A 16,994-nucleotide genomic window follows, 5' to 3' on the forward strand; every position below is an offset into this window, starting at 1 on the left:
TACAGACCTTCTATTAGATGTGTCTGGGAATTCAGAAATGGAGCTGTTTTTCTAGGCTTGCTCATAGTAAGAAAGTAATCATTCAGGTAGTCTAGGGGATGGGAGGAGGGAGTTGGTGGGAAGATAAATCATTCCTGCAGCAAGTCCAATGCTATTTCCTAGAATGTGCATCATTAAACCAGCTAAGATGCATTGCTACAAAAAGGACACAGTTGGGGCAAAGGACCTGTCTTGTGCATAAAATTCCACAATTATGGTCTGCAAACTGTGAACATCAGAGCTATTGTTTATATACCACAGCCGTTCTCTGAGTATCGCCTTATCATGGCTGATGGAAAGTTGGAAGAAAACAGTTGCTCATCTGTACATCTGAAGCACAATATAATGAGATAAGGGTTGTGGGGAGAAGGAATTGTGGGAAAATTGCATGGCTTGGTGCTGGGAACTAAACAACTTTGATTAGTATTAAAATATGAATTTCTCTCTGTGGGAAGTGACTGCAGATCAAATAAGAAACATTAGCACCAAAAATTATAAATTTTGATGTAATGAATACCAATTCTATTCAACCTGAAAAACAATACATCTTAGCACCATGAAGTGTTGTCATAACTTGTGAATATCTGTTCAACTCTTAAAAGAAAAATGTTGCCCCACTTTATCATCCAATGCTACACCAAAGCGACAGTCCAGAGACATACTACAGAGGGAAATCTCACACCAGAAGTAATTGTTGGTCTCATTTGAAATGTTCCACTTCTATTACAGGAACAAAAATGCCTAATATGACAATACGTCGGAAGAACCCAAAAGGTGCTGTAAACTTGTTCTTTAAACCTTAGTAATAAAATTCAAAATCTGTGGCAAATATATTATTGATACAAGAGATGGGAACTTCTCTCTGCAACTTTGTCATTGATAATTTACAAGTTGTGAGTTTTGCTAGTGAAGCATTATTTATTGCACAACACAAAATGCAAAAGGCCAACACTAGTCATTGCACTGTACCTCTGACAGAGCTTTGAAATTCTTATCTTAATTTTAAAAATAAGAAGTTCTGCAGACCCTGGATATCTTGAGCAAGACACACAAGTTGCTGGAGGAACTCAGTTAGTCAGGCAGCATCTGTGGAGGCAAGTAAACTGTTGACCATTCAAGCTGAGACCCTTCATCAGGATTGGAAAGGAATGGGGCAGTGGCTAGGATAAGAAGGTGGGGGAAGGGGAAGGTGTAAAGGCCAGCAGGTGATAGGTGAGACCAGGTGAGAGGGAAGGTGTGTGGGAGGGGGAGGGGGGATGAAATAAGAAGCTGCGAGGTGATAGGTGGAAGAGGTAGAGGGCTGAAGAAGAAGGAACATGATAGGAGAGGACAGTGTACCATGGAAGAAAGAGGAGTATGTGATGCGCTGGCGAGGAGAAGGGGTGAGAGGAGAACCATAATGGGGAATGGAAAACGAGAGAAGTGGGAAGAGGGAGAACTTACCATAATTTAGTGTTTATGCCATCAATTTGAAGGCTAATCAGATGGAATATAAGATGTTGCTCCCCCAGCCTGAGCGCGGCCTTTGCATAGCAGTAGAAGAGGCCACAGACTGACATGTCATAATGTGTGGCCTCAGGGAAACTTTGCCCTTGTGGCAAACAGAGCAAAAGGGAGTGACAAAGCAATTCCCCAATCTATGATGGGTCTCAGCGATATAGAGGAGAACCCACTGGGAGCACCGGATAGAGGAGATGATCCTGAAAGTGACCTCCCACCTGGAAGGACAGATTGAGCCCTGAATGGTGGTGAGAGAGGAGGTTTTGGGGCAGGTGTACCACTTGTCCTGGAGGGAAATCAATGGGGGGGGGGGGAATGAGTGGACAAGAGACTCATGTGGAGAGCAACCCATACAGGAAGCGGAGAGTGGGTGGGGGGTAGGGAAAGATATGGTTAGTGGTAGGGTTCCTTTATAAATGGAGGATGTTACAGAGAATAATGTGCTGGACATGGAGGCTAGTGGGAATGCAAGGTAAGGACAAGGGGAACCCTATCCCTGTTATGGCAGTGGGCAGATGGCATGAGGGCAGATGTACAGGAAATGGAGGAAATGCTGCTGAGGGTACCTTTATTGGTTGTGGAAGGGAATCACTGTTGTTTGAAGAAGGAGTATATTTCAGATATTCTAAAATGGGAACTATCGTCCTAAGAACAGATGTGGTGGAGATGAAAGAACTGAAAAATGGAATAGTGTAGGAAGGGATGTGAGAGTCCGTAGGTTTATAAAAAGGTATCAGTATATAGATAGTGGTCAACGCCCCATAGAAAGTATCAGGGAACGTTATCAGTGTAGCCTTGGAGCATGAGGTGTTCCACATGGCCAATGAAAAGGCAAGCATAGCTGGGGACCTTTCAGGTGCCCGTGACTAATCCTTGGGATTGGAGGAGCCAAAAGAAATTGTTGAGGTTGAGGACCAATTCTGTCAGACAGAGGACGGTAGTGGTGAAGGGAATCTGCTTAGGTCTGTTGATTATCTCATTAGTTAACTGGTTATCTCATTAGTTTCAATATTATTCTTTTGATTATGGAATTAATCGGTACCCTTGAGAAGTATATATAATTATCTTTACATAGATCATATTGAAATGCTGTAGCTTCCGTTACACTTTCAGCTTGTGAGTAACAGACCATAGAAACTCTTTTATCTCATTTTCCCTCGAGTTGCTGTATAAGTACCTTATAAGGTAACCAAGGTAACTAGATTTGCAGAAAGCAGTTGTTAAATTTTTCCTTGCTTTTGCTATTCAAAATGTTGAACTATTCCGTGAGTGTCTCTTATTCCCTCTCATCTTTGGTGATTAGATTTCCTCGTCACCCTACGCATCTGAAGATTGCCATCCCTGGTGCTGAAACATGCATGTACTTAATTCCCCCTTACTAGTCTTGAGGACTTTTCCCCTGGACTCTATTTTAATTAGCTAGCTGAGATATAACTAGAAAATTGTAAATGTTTATGCAATAGTTCATAAGAAAATATACAAAACCACAGGAATTCTCTGAGAAACACCTTGTCACTGCTGATGAAAAATTGGAAGAAGAAATTTACTTTTCTTACTAGTGCCTACAGAACAAATATAATGCAACTGTGTCTGGTGCCAGGGTAAGGAATTCTGGGGATAAAAAAATGGCTTTGCTATAGGAACTGTTTAATATTAAACATTTATAACTCTTTGAAGGGAATATGGAATTTTATCAACAAAAGTTGCAAGTTTCCTTGCTGTAAATGTCATGATGATTCAGTTCAGACCAAGCTGAAACTTCGTTCCTTAAAGTATTATGGGGCCAAGTGTATATAACATCAAGAATACAATATCCTCAGATAGTACACCACTGCTGTAATCTGTAGGCAGATTGCAAAGGAAAATCATATATCAGACATGACAGTTGTCTCCTAAAAATGATCTAATTCTATTTTAGAAACCAGTGACATCATTAATATGACATAATTTCCAAAGAATACTATAGATGCTTTGCTGTATTTTGTTTTTCGGTTATAAAACAACATGAGTACCGCGATTGTGATTTATTATTTCCATGTTTATTGAAGGTGGGGGCCAGCATTTATTGCTCTTCCCTAATTATCCTGGGAATAGCTGATGGAACAAGTCTACTTGCTCCATTGTACCAGCCATGGCTCCTTGAAATATTTACCTGAAAAAAATTATTAGCCTCCTCCCATCAAACAAAAATCTGGGTGTCAGGTGGAAGATGTAGTGAGGAACATGGGATGGTTGGAGTTGGGAAAAGAACAACTTTGATTAATATTAACATTTAATTTTTTTGCTCTGTTTGAAGTGGTTTCAATACAAGGGTAAATGTTTTACAAAAGAGAACACACTTCACTGGTGATGATGACACTTCTATTCCATTCTGACGAGAACGTGACTTAGTTTAATTAAGGATTCCAGGCTAATATTAATATCTATTAAACTATTAAGAGGTTAATCTTATTCTATGATATTCTGAAATATTACACCATTGCCATAATCTGCAGATAACTGACAAGGAAATTTCTCACAGCAGGCATGGCAGTTTGTCTCATATGAAATCTTGTACTTTTATTACCGGGGACAACAGACCCTCTGTATTAAACAACCAGAGTGCTCTAAATTATTTCTTTAATTATACAGCAATATTACAAAACTAATCCATAAATTATGTTGTTAAAGAACGAGGTTTTCTGAAATGTTTTATTTTAAGTTTGAGTGGAGGATTTTGCAATGAAACCAGAATTTAATACCTATCCATGTTGATGGTGGAATAAAAGACAGAATTATCTATTCCATCATGCCTATGCAGCTTTCTCAGAATGGATTTAATCCCCTCGTTCCATCAGAGAGCACTGTCTATGTGTCCTGTAGTGAAATAGAGTGGATTCTGGTTAATTGGGCTGTCAGTTAATAGGAGCAACCATTCATTTGGAACAACTCTTAAAGACCAAAAACTAATTGAGAAAATAGCCAGGATTCCCTTCATTCCTTTGGGGGTCTATGCCACCTAACTGGGACCAGACACAGTTGCCAAATGGTTTCTAGCTAGCGCCAGTCATGTGCAATTGTGTGGCTGTTGAACACTACACCAGGCTTAGAGAGTACAGTTTTTAAATATCGTTAGTAGTGTGTGTTTGTGTTAAAAAAAGTACTGATAGTTAGTGAGAAATAAGTAATATGACAACCCAGAACTATTTTGCTCAATGTGGTTTCAAGCATTCAGACTTGGAAATTCCTGAAACAGGGCCTGGAGTGAAAATGAAATTATTTCACTAATTCAACAAGCTAGGTACTATGAAGAATTTGAAAGTATCAACAATCATCTTGAATGCTACCTTTGGTCCCCACCTAACTCTCAGATCTCACCTGAGGCTCCAAGTAGCTGTTCGCATTTGACAGCAGCCACACCTTGGCATACCATTTCGACAAACAGGTTAAATCAGGTGAGGGCAGCCAGTGAGATAGAGACTTGCCCATCCTAGTGTGTGAAATCAGTTCCGGTGGACTGGGTAGATGAGAGCTACGCTGAGATCCAACGGCCAGCAAGGCCAATCTGTAATGCTCCACGGAGAATGAAGGGCATGATGAGGCACAGAGAAGACATGGGGAGACCCCAGTTGTGATATCTCCTCATACCACTGGACCCAGACTTCCAGGGTCAAGAGTGTAGAACTGCCTCAGTGCAATGGTTTTCCATTTTAAAAACTCTTCTGCACAGATTTCCTGTCATTGTCCAATATGACAGACAACCACCAATAGCATTGGTAGTGTTCTAATTTGCTCTCTATTTCATTTAAATACATAATTTGGTACATAGTTAAACAGTAATTTGTCTTCTTTACAGCTTTTAAACTACCGTAGATTCCGGATTATAAGCCGCTACTTTTTTCCCACATTTTGAACAGCTTTGAACACTGCGGCCTTTACTACAGTGCGGCTAATGCATGTTTTTTTTTCATGCCGCCAAAAACATTTTGCCTCGTAACAGTATAGACCAATAAAATTGATGAGTAGTTCACAGAGGTCCAATGAAATTGTACGATAAATCAAGCGCACTTTCACAATTAAATTATTGTAAATCAGTCATTTGTACTCACCCTCATCAACATGGAAAACACTCGAAGAAAAGCATTGTGCTGCCTTTATGGCAGTTATTTAGTTTATAATATTTTCGCTTAGTAATTCATTTGTTAGTATTTTCTAGTTAAAGTTAGAAGTGTTTTAAGTATATTTGTTTTCTGTACTACATCCCGGGATGCTATGACATCACATCCGGTTTCGCCGCGTCTTGTGGGGAAAATACCGGTTTGCGATAAACAGAAAGGAGGGGGCGAGCGCATTAGACCCGCGTGAGAACGCTGCAAACATATGATGCAGCTTTTAAGTTAAAGGCGATCAATAACTTTTCCTGGTAGGCTGCAGTATATATTTTTTTACCAGTCGTTAGGAGATATTGGAATGTTGTTAGTGCACTGTTCAGTAAAAAAGTATACGCAACGTAATTTGTGTGTTACCGATACGTATGTATATTTAAAAGTAGCCGTGTTACAGGCACGGTTCGAAAAAAAAGCATTTGCAATATGTATTTGTTTATGTTACCATACGGATTTAATTAAAAGTTAAAAAATCCTCACGTGTAATATCTTTCTGTGTAAATATCTCATATTACAACGTGGGACACCTGCGGCTTAAAATCCGGTGCGGCTTGTACAAGTACAAAATTGATTTTCTTTCTAAAATTAGAGCCTGTGGCTTTTAATCAGGTGCGCTCTGTAGGCCAGAATCTACGGTATTTCCATGAAACTAGCTAATTGGAGAAGCCACTTATTTGGGCCAAAATGTACTCGTTCCAATGTGTCCCAAATAGATGGAATTCACTGGATATCCAATTCTTTTATGGAAATTAATTCTTAAACAGTCTGGGGATTTGATTCCCTTATTTTTCTGATTCAAAATATTCATGACTTGAAAATCTCTGTCAATACTTTTCTTGAAGATTAATGTTCTCAGTAAATTAGATGCTTTAGTCAACCTTGATGTTTGAAGACAACCACAATTTATATAACTTTGGTTAGTCATCTCTATTCCCAATCCAAGGACTCTGTGGTTTGCAAATAGTACGTTTCTTCTTAAATATACAGTACCAGCTTTAATTTAGCCGGTAAATTGTAAAGGATGCAGGAATATCTTTGTAATATTGCGGTGCAGTACAATAATCCTTCTCCAAGATCCACTATGATGATAACTTTACAATAAAGTTGTATTACTGGACATTATCAGAAATAGAATGCAATGGGGCAGAGTGTTTGATTAGTGAGTATAAAATGTGGTGGTGAAGACTCGGATGAATTGGGGTAAGAACTGAACAGTAATAGTTTATATGTATCTGTTTGTAGTCAATTCAGAGCAATGGTTATATTTTCACAAACATTACAGGTCTTATTGGTGAAAATCATCATTTCTATTCAGTTTAGACAAGGCTGTAAATTAGTTGTGTAAAGAAATTGGGTAGTTATCAGTATTTATTAAACTTTTAATGTTGCATAATACTGCTTCCTGCTGCATAATCTTTCAAGGGGATGGCGTGCTATCTCTGTAGAAATGTTAGAAAAGGAATAACATAGAGAATGCAGAGTTGTTTCATGTAAAATCTTGTACTTTCATTTTAGTGACCAGAATATTTGTTGTGATATTACGTCAAACAAATACCATAGGCGCTGTAAATTTACTCCCTGAAAATATTAATAATATTAGAATTCTGTCGCAGATCTCTAATCACTAATAAATTTGGGAACTGTTGATATGATTTATTCTAACCTGTGTATATGTAGTGGGTATCACAGTTGGGAGCAGCAGTTTTGCTTATCTCTAATAATTTAAGAATAATTGACAAAAGAAGACTATTTGTTCTATCCTGCCTGTGAAGGCTCTTTGAAATCTTGACCTGAAGTGGAAGGTGTTTTGAGGAAGATTTAATGGGTTGTTGGTGGGAACCTGAATGATTCATATTAATTCAGCTCCTCCCCCAGGTTATGGCTGAGATCTGTTCCAGAGAGCAGTCTGCAAACTGAACAATTTGACAATTGGAATTGTGTACTTAAATAAAAACATCGGCCAACTAAGGGCAAGAAATAATTAAACCAGGAATTTTAATTTAGTCATTCAGATGTTCTGCAAAACATTACTGTGACCTGAGTTCCACACAGCAGCAGATACCTGCAATCTCAGAGTAGCGGGCAAATCTAACCTGCCAGTCTCTCAAACAATGTTTTGTAAGGATGGGCTGTTCATAAATCAGGAATTTTGAAGGATCAAAGCTTCAAAGGTTTATTTCTTATTGAAGTATACAGCTTAAAATTCTTCTACTTCGAGTAGCCATGAAACCAAGAAAGAAAAGAAGATTAGATTAGAAAAGGAGATTAGATTTTCTAGTCACCCTGGTGTTTGAAGGCAACTGCACTTTGTAGCTTTCGATAAAGTTCAACCATAATAACACCAAAACCTTTGTGCTTTCTCTTGTGCATTTTCTTTAGCTGTATTTTTGCTGTGATATAATCAGTAAAATGAAAAATATAACAAATCTAATACTGTACACTCTGAAACACTGTACACTCTGTCTCAGTTACTAGTATCTTCAAAGTAAAGCTTTACCAGGGAAAGTTATAGAAGGACAGGGACTCTGGGTGGTGGGCAAAAGGTATGGTGATGGAGTCAGCGGTGAATTGGGGTGGCAACTGAACAACCTCAATCAGCATCGCAATCCTTGTATGTTCCTAATTGAAGTTAATTCTGGGAAATAGTGAGATTTATTAACTAATATTACAAGCCACCTTGGTGAAACATATAAAATGATTTAGGCAAGGATGTGTAAAGAGTTGGGTAGTTGCAGGATGAATTGTCAATATCTGTTAACATCTTAAGCAATACCTTTCAGATACATAATCTTCAAAGAATACCCCTGTGCTATACTCTGTAGAGATAAGGAATAACAGTAAAAGCAAAGATATCGGTCTCATGAAACCTTGTATTTCCAATTTAGGGAACAATTCCAGTCGTACGACAAGAGATCAAATGAATACCACAGGTATGGTTATTTTGTTCTTTGAAGATATAAATAATTAGATGCCTTATCATTACAATATATGATGAAACATTACAAACTATGATGACTGCTGCGGGTATTCGTTCTTTAGTTTGTATACAGTTCCAGCATTTACTGTCTAATAATGCATCAAAGAAAGAGGAAGTAAAAAAATGCTTAATCTTTTGTTCAATTGAAATAATTCCTCCATCAGTTTCAATACTATCTTCTCATTACGGGAAGTTTGTATATATCTGTAAATCAGGGACATACACAATTCACTTTTGCTAACAAAGATTAAAACAGCTTCTATATCTTTTCAAGCAGTTTTTACAAAAAAAACTTATAATTATATAAATATTCTTTTGTTTGCATAGAGTTTTGAACCCCAGCATTTGCTGTCTAATAATGCATCTAATAAAGTGAAAAATAAATACAGGTTCAGTCCATTGTACGTCCAACTAGTTACCTAGTCAGTAACATGTTTGGTATTAATATCTCATTGCAGAGAGTTTGTTTATATCTATTTTTCCAGGAGAATACCCAATTCCCTTTTGATGACAAAGATTAAAACAGCTTCTATAATTCATCAAATTGTTTTTACAAAAAGAACCGTATCATTTATTGTAAAAGGTATTTTTGCCTCAGTTTCTTCAAACCCCAGACAAGTTACTTACAATGCATGTTAATTGTTATCTTGGTTGTGGACTAAAAAAAGTTGCCCTGAATCAGCACCTTCATGAACATTCCTTTGAATTGGACTTTTCTAGGGAGATTCTCCAGATACCCATGTTTTTGAAGACAGACATCCTTAGTTCCATTCAGGCAATTGTCTATGGTACCCAGTCTACTATTGTCTCCAAGTTCTTATGAGAGAGTGTTTCCTTAACTGTACATAAGTACACTAGTAGAAGTACATTGAGCATAATGTAAACTCTTAATATTGTTCATAAGAGAGGCACATGGGACTTCAGATGCAGAAATCCTGAGCAGCAAACAAGAAGAAATCATGGGTCAAACAGCGTCTGTGGGAGGAAAGGAACTGTCAACATTTTGAGTTGAAATTCTGCATCAGGGTTTTTTTCCGGTGATGTCATCATCGAGAATGGCAGCGTAAGTAACTAGCTCCTCTGGAAAAACGCATATTAAGCCCCATTAACCTGTCAAATATAATATTTTTCGAAAAATATTTGCACTGAAAAGGGGCAAGAGTGGGGAGAAGAAATGGAAATAAAAAAAGCGACACTGCGGAGCCTGCGTCCGAGAGGAGTGCAGCGAGCAGCTCTTCTACCCGACCACGTGTTAGTGAGGCGGCTGTTGGGCCTCGTTCAGTCGAAGCGACAAATATGTTCGAAATCCTGAAAGAAATAATGGAGGTCCAGAAAGATATGAAGCAGCAACTCCGTGATATTAAGGCAGAGCTCGCCAGCGTTAATCAAAAAATAGCAGTGGCAGAGACTCGAATTGAGAAGGTGGAAGATCGCGTTCAAAACGTGGAACGGATACTGAGCAAGACAATAAAAATAATACATCACCAAGAAGGTAAACTGCTTGACCTGGAGGGAAGATCACGGCAGAAAAATATCAGAAACTACGTTTCCAAAGGAGTGGAGGGCTCGTCTATGACGGAGTTTGTTGGAAAGTTACTGTGGGACGCGTTGGATCTTCCCCCGGCTATGAAGCTGGAAGTCGAAAGAGCCCACTGCGTGCTCGTCCCGAAACCTACCCAAGATAGAAAGCCACGCTCAACAATAATTAAATTCCTTCGGTACAGCACCAAGGCGGAGATTCTACGAAGAGCCTGGGGTAAGAAGAGAGTGTTTTTAGAGGATAAATTAATATATTTCCACCAAGATTACCCCCCCCCCGGTCCTCCAGAAACATAAAGAATACTCTGAAGTAAAGCGAGTATTAAAGCAAAATAAGATTAGATTTCAATCTCCGTACCCTGCTAAACTTCGAGTGTTTTATGACAATGGGACGCAGTTGTACCAGACAGTGGAAGAGGCGACTACAGACATGAAGGCCAGAGGGTTGCCCGTCAGCATGACCAAAATGAAGGAAAGCCTGGCTGAGGAATTGTCCCGCTCGGCTTGGGAAATAGTGCAAGAAGTGAGAAGGCAGGAGATGGGAGGAGGCCGAGAGAAACATATCAGGAAGAGACCGGGAGCTTCCCAAAGACAGTCCTCACCCCCTTCAGAAGAGCCATAGGGTTTGGCTAACTTTAAAAATGTTGAGAAGCTAAATGGAAGCAAATGTACATGGTGATATACCTGTCTCAAGAAATACTTATTATAATGTGGATTTTATATTACTTAGTTGTTATTCTTTATTCACTCACTTACTCCTTTTTCCTCACCGAAATGAGAATATATATATATGTGTGCATATGTGTGTATGTGTGTAATGTGTGTGTGTGTATGTGTATATATGTATGTATGTGTGTATATATATATATATATTTGTGTGTGTGTGTGTGTGTGTGTGTGTGTGTGTGTGTGCATATATACATATATATATATATATCTAGGAGGAGTACACAGGGAAATCTTTTCTGTGTAATGGATTTGTTCACTGACTTTTATGCAATGGGGGCCCTCAACTCACAAGTAGGAGGGGTTATCCCCCATAGCTAGACATTTCCTCTAGCTCAACGCAGGGTCATTTACTAGAGACCTCAGCCTTGGAATCACACGTTCGTTGCCATTTTTGTTAATATTTGAGTTTCTTGGTTCTTATTTGTTCAGGGAGCAGATCGATTAAGTTTTATTCTAATTTCAGTGATACATTGACAGATAAATACAGATGGCTAAGGACAAGGTAAAATACATTTCTGAATTTTATCCAAAATGAAAAAAGAACAAGCCCATGTAGTATATTTACAGGAAACTCATTTAAATGATAATGAGCATAAAAAACTAAAGAGAATGGGCTTCACTAATCTGTTTTTCTCTTCATATAAATCAGGACATAGGAGAGGAGTTGCTATTCTTATCTCAAGTAAGCTAAATTTTGAAAAAATATTCAAAATGGGAGATAAAGAAGGCAGATATATTCTGGTAAGGGGGAACAGAGATGGCAATTCAGTTACTCTACTGAATATATATGAACCCCAGGGAAGTGACATTGGTTTCTTTCAGAAAATTACTGATATTTGGTAACGGAAACAGAAGGTCTCCTGATATGTGGGGAAGACTTAAATTTACAATTACAACCAAACTTAGACTCTTCCAATAGAAAAACCTATGAAACAAAATCTTTACGTAAGAAAGTTAATACACTTTTTGAGGATGTTGGTTTAATTGACATATGGAGGGACCTTTTCCCTGACAGAAGGGATTACACTCATTATTCTGCTCCCCATTCTGTATTTACAAGAATAGACTATTTCATAACATTTGGAAAAGACAAAGACAAAATTAACACCTGTGGAATTGGGACAATAGATGTAAGTGACCATGCACCTATATATTTATCTGTTGATTTTGACCTACAACCAAAGAATACTATTTGGAAACTAAATTCAAGTCTACTCAATGATCCGTACTTTAAGGAACAAATTTAAAAAATAAATTGGTCTCTATTTAGAATTTAACGATAATGGAGAGGTTTCACCTCCCATTTTATGGGATACTCTGAAGGTGGTCTTAAGAGGGAAAATTATAGCGATATCTTCATATAAGAAAAAAATAAGGAATAAAACATTAGAGGAATTACAAAATAGGCTGAAGAAACTAGAGAAAAAACACAAATTGAATTTGGCACAGGATACATTAGGGGAAATTAAAAGAATTAGGAATGAAAAAATAATTTGGCTATGCAAGAAATCAGGAAAAACTTAATGTGACATTATGAAAGTGGATCGAAATCTATGAAAATACTGGTGTGGAAACTGAAAAAAAAAAGAAAGCTGAAAATACAATTCATAGAATTAGGGACCCAAGAACAAAAATGATAAAAAATAAGCTAAGTGAAATTCAAGAAGCTTTTGAGGTGTTTTACAAAACTCTATATTCCAAAGTTCCAGGAGGAAGCATAACCCAAATTGACACCTTCTTGAATTCTCTAGAGTTACCCACTTTAAGCAAAGAACAAAATAGAAGGATGACTGCTGACGTAACTGAAGTTGAATTAAAAGCTGCAATTAATAGGCTTAAATTAAGCAAGTCACCAGGATCAGATGAGTATATGGCAGAGTGGTACAAAGAATTTAAAAATGAGTTAATTCCTGTTTTACTCCCCACTCTGAACTGGGCTCTAAAAAAGGCACAAATGCCACCCAGTTGGAAGGAAGCGATAATCTCAGCTATACCGAAAGAAGGAAAGGATAAAATGGAATACGGGTCATTTAGGCCAATATCCGTTCTTAATGTAGACTATAGGTTATTTACTTCCATCATGGCCAAACGATTAGAGGAGTTTCTACCCATAATGATACGTAACGATCAGACAGGTTTTATATGACAACGCCAGACTCAAGACAATATATGAAGGACACTTCACATTATGGATCATATACAAAAAAATAAAATCGAAGCAATAGTGATAAGCGTGGATGCTGAAAAAGCATTTGATTCGGTTAATTGGAATTTTCTTTACAGAGTTTTACATAGATTTGGTTTCCAAGACACAATTATTAAAACTATACAGACACTATATGACAATCCAACTGCGAGGATTAAAATCAATGGATATTTATCAAATAGTCTTACCCTAGAAAGGGACACGAGACAGGGTTGTGCATGGTCACCACTACTCTTCGCATTATATCTGGAACCATTAGCTCAATACATCAGACAAAATGAAGATATCAGGGGAATTACTATTAAAGGGACAGAGCATAAATTGGCTTGTTATGCGGATGACATTTTGATCTACCTAGGGCAACCAACATACTCTTTACCTAAATTGATGTAATCCTTTGAACAATATGGTCAATTATCAGGATACAAGGTCAACATAGATAAAACCCAATTACTTTCATAATACTATAGCCCACCAAGAGAAATTGAAAATCGATACCCCTGGGCATGGCACACAGAGTCTTTCAAATATTTGGGCATCATTATGCCAAAAGATTTGGCAAAAATATCAGAATGTAATTATCAGCCTTTATATAAAAAATTAAAGAAGATGTGGCAAGATGGAGCCTGATTCCTTTTTTCAGTCTCAGTTCAAAGATTGAGTCTATTAAAATGAATATACTGCCCAGACTGTTATATCTCTTTCAGACCCTACCAATAAAGATTAATCAAAATCAACTCAATGAATGGAACAAGATGCTATCAAGGTATATTTGGCAGGGTAAATAGCCTAGAGTTCATCTCAAAACTTTGCAATTAGCAAAGGAAAAGGGGGGATGGGGCTTGCCTTCTCTTAGAGATTATTATTTTGCAGCACAGTTGAGAGCTGTGATATGTTGGTGCAACCCATCATATGACGTTCAATGGAAAAACATTGAGGAGCAGGTACTTCCCATCCCCATACAAGCAATTTTGGCTGATAACAATCTGCAAAGGTACATAAATACTATTGATAAGCCATGGGTGAAATGGACTCTTAAAATATGGAAAACTACTATAAAAGAATACAATCTAGAGGGAGATATTGCATTTCTTAAATGGTGTGCATATGACTCTGATTTTACACCAAATAATTTGGATGCTAGATTTAAGGAATGGACAGCTAAAGGAATAACAGTTCTTTGCAACATATTGAAAGAAGGAATACTGTTCAGTTTTGAAATACTTAAAGAGAAACACTTATTAGAAAAACAAGATTTTAATCGGTATTTACAGATGCGACAATATGTTAATAAGACGCTTAAATATGGAACCAAGGCAAATACATGCTTGATAGAGCTCTTTATAAAAGCATATAATTCAGATAATGGTAGTAGAATCATTTAAAGCATGTATAAGGGGTTGTCAAATCTTAAAACACATTCGACTTCATACATTAAAACAAAATGGGAGAAGGAAGGAGGGATAATTATATTTGAGGAAGAATGGAAAACAATATGGAGATATCAATGGAAGTGTACCAATTCACAGAAATGGAGGGAGTTTGGATGGAAAAACTTGATAAGATATTTTATTACACCCTCTCAGAAATCCCATTATGATAGTAACCTTCCTGTTTGCTGCAGAAATTGTGGAAATGAAAATGCAAATCATTATATTTTTTGGGAATGCCCTGTTATCAAAAACTATTGGAGGGGCATACACAAAGCCCTACAAGACATCTTTAAATGTGAAATACCCTTAGAGAGCAAGACCATATATTTTGGATATATACCTCAAGAATGGTTGAAAAGAGATAAATATTTAACGAATATACTGTTGGTGGCTGGTAAAAAGACTCTTACTAGAAAATGATTATCACAGGAGAGCCCAACTTTAAATACATGGATGAAAATTACAATGGAAATTTACAAAATGGAGAAGATAACAGCATCTGTTAACCATAAGCTGGAACAATTTGATTCATACTGGGAAAAATGGTTTAACTACATAATGCCTCATAGGCCTGATTTTATTCTCACAAATCAATGAATCTGTTGTAAAATAAAAGATCGCTCCCTACTTGTACATAGTTCTTTCCTTTTGCTTGTTTTTTCTTCCCACTCTTTTCTATAAGTGTATACTCCAGATAAATATTTTGTGGAGATACTGTGATATATATGATTATATGATATATATGTACAATGACTGAAATACATCTTATGGAAATGTTTGTTTGAAGAACTTCAATAAAAAAAGAAATTACAAAAAAAAGAAATTCTGCATCAGGACTGAGAGTGGAGAGACAAGACTGCCAGTGTAAAGGGGAGAAGAGGAGTGGTGATAAAGGATTCTGAGGTGACTGTTGGAATGATGATGGGCAGTTAGTGCCAGTTAGGTGAGCGGAGGAATGGTGGAGTTGAGATACATTGGCAAGGGAATCATAGGTGGAGGCAGACAAAGAGAGAGAAGGAAAAGGAAGAAATAAATGGACGGAGCAAGGTGGAAGTAGGGAGTGTGAAGAAAGGAGATGTTGCTTTTAAGTTTCTTTTCAGATTACATTGGATTAGAGTTAAGAAACTCCTGCCCACTGCTGATGGAAATTTAGATATCAAATAGTTAGTAAAACAGGATGGTAGAATATAATGTTGTGTGGATGATGGGCTGGACTGGTGATGGGAGTTGAACAGCACTGATGAAAGTTAAAATCTGAATTTGTTTCTAGTTGGAATGACTTTAGCCCACAGGACATTTTTCACCGGTGTTAGTGAATATTTTGTACAGAGTTGTCACTAGGTTATTATTTTGTTCTATTGAGTATCGAAGGGAACTGCCAGTACCTATGATATTCATTAATAACTACTTGTATTCATTATTCTCAGACTGTACACCAGTGTCAGAATCTACAGATGCATCATAAACAGTATCACACACCGGGCATAGCTGTTTGTCTCATCTGATTTTATATTTTCATTACAGATACCAGTATCGTAACATCACTGCCACTGAATACACCAGGTACAGTCAATTAGTTCTTTCACAATATCGGTAATGTTAGAAACATGTTGCAGAAATTGTTGTTCAGAAACATGAGAACTGTCCATGAGATTTATTGTTATCCCTGTACAGGCTGTGGGCACGGCTTTGAGGCCAGTATTTCATACCCATCTCTATAATGAAAGGAAGAACCGTCGCTATTTGTTCTCAAAGATCAATGTAAATTTATTATCGAAGTACATGTATGTCCCCATCTAGAACCCAAGGATTCATTCACTTGAGAGAGTTCACAGTAAATTCAAAGAAACACAGTAGAATCATTGAATTAATTGGGTCTAAACCTACTGATCCCAAAGTGTCTGAATTAACCGGAATTCTCTTCTTATCCAATTCTCTTAAGGAAATTCATTCTGAAGCAGTATCCACCTCTTACTCTCTGGTACAGCCTCATTTCCCAACCGGTTCCAATCAAATAAAATTGAATCCCTGCGCCCTGACTGCTGACTGACCTGCCTGAGGATTTAATTCCTTTATTTATCTGATTCAAAACATTAATTACTTGAAAATTCTGTCAAAATTTTTTTCTGAAGATTTATGTTCTCAGGAGATTAAATACTTAAGTCATCCTCGATATTTGAATTCAATCATATTTTATATTACCTTGGTAAATCACCCCTATTCCCAATCCAAAGACTGTGGTTTTCAAAAAGTATGTTGTTTCAGTAAATATACGGTACCAACTTTAATTTAGCCAATAAATTGCAAAGGATGTAGGAATGTCTTTGCAACATAGTGTGGCGGAGTATGACGATCCTTCTCCTAGATCCATTATGATAATAACTTTATAACAGTTGTTTTACTGGACATGATCAGAAATAGAATGT

General features: G+C 37.3%; 1 protein-coding gene across 1 annotated transcript in view; it reads left to right on the forward strand.

Moving 5' to 3' along the window:
* Nucleotides 1–16,994, forward strand: part of LOC140727897 (uncharacterized) — a 193,654-nt gene that overhangs the window by 96,904 nt on the left and 79,756 nt on the right. The window contains exons 27-29 of the mRNA XM_073045834.1: nt 769–813; nt 8,570–8,614; nt 16,093–16,131. Coding sequence (XP_072901935.1) covers nt 769–813; nt 8,570–8,614; nt 16,093–16,131 — 129 coding nt within the window. The remainder of the gene's footprint in view (nt 1–768; nt 814–8,569; nt 8,615–16,092; nt 16,132–16,994) is intronic.

The sequence above is a fragment of the Hemitrygon akajei genome, chromosome 5 (genome assembly GCF_048418815.1).
Source record: "Hemitrygon akajei chromosome 5, sHemAka1.3, whole genome shotgun sequence".
NCBI classification, from domain to species: Eukaryota; Metazoa; Chordata; class Chondrichthyes; order Myliobatiformes; family Dasyatidae; genus Hemitrygon; species Hemitrygon akajei.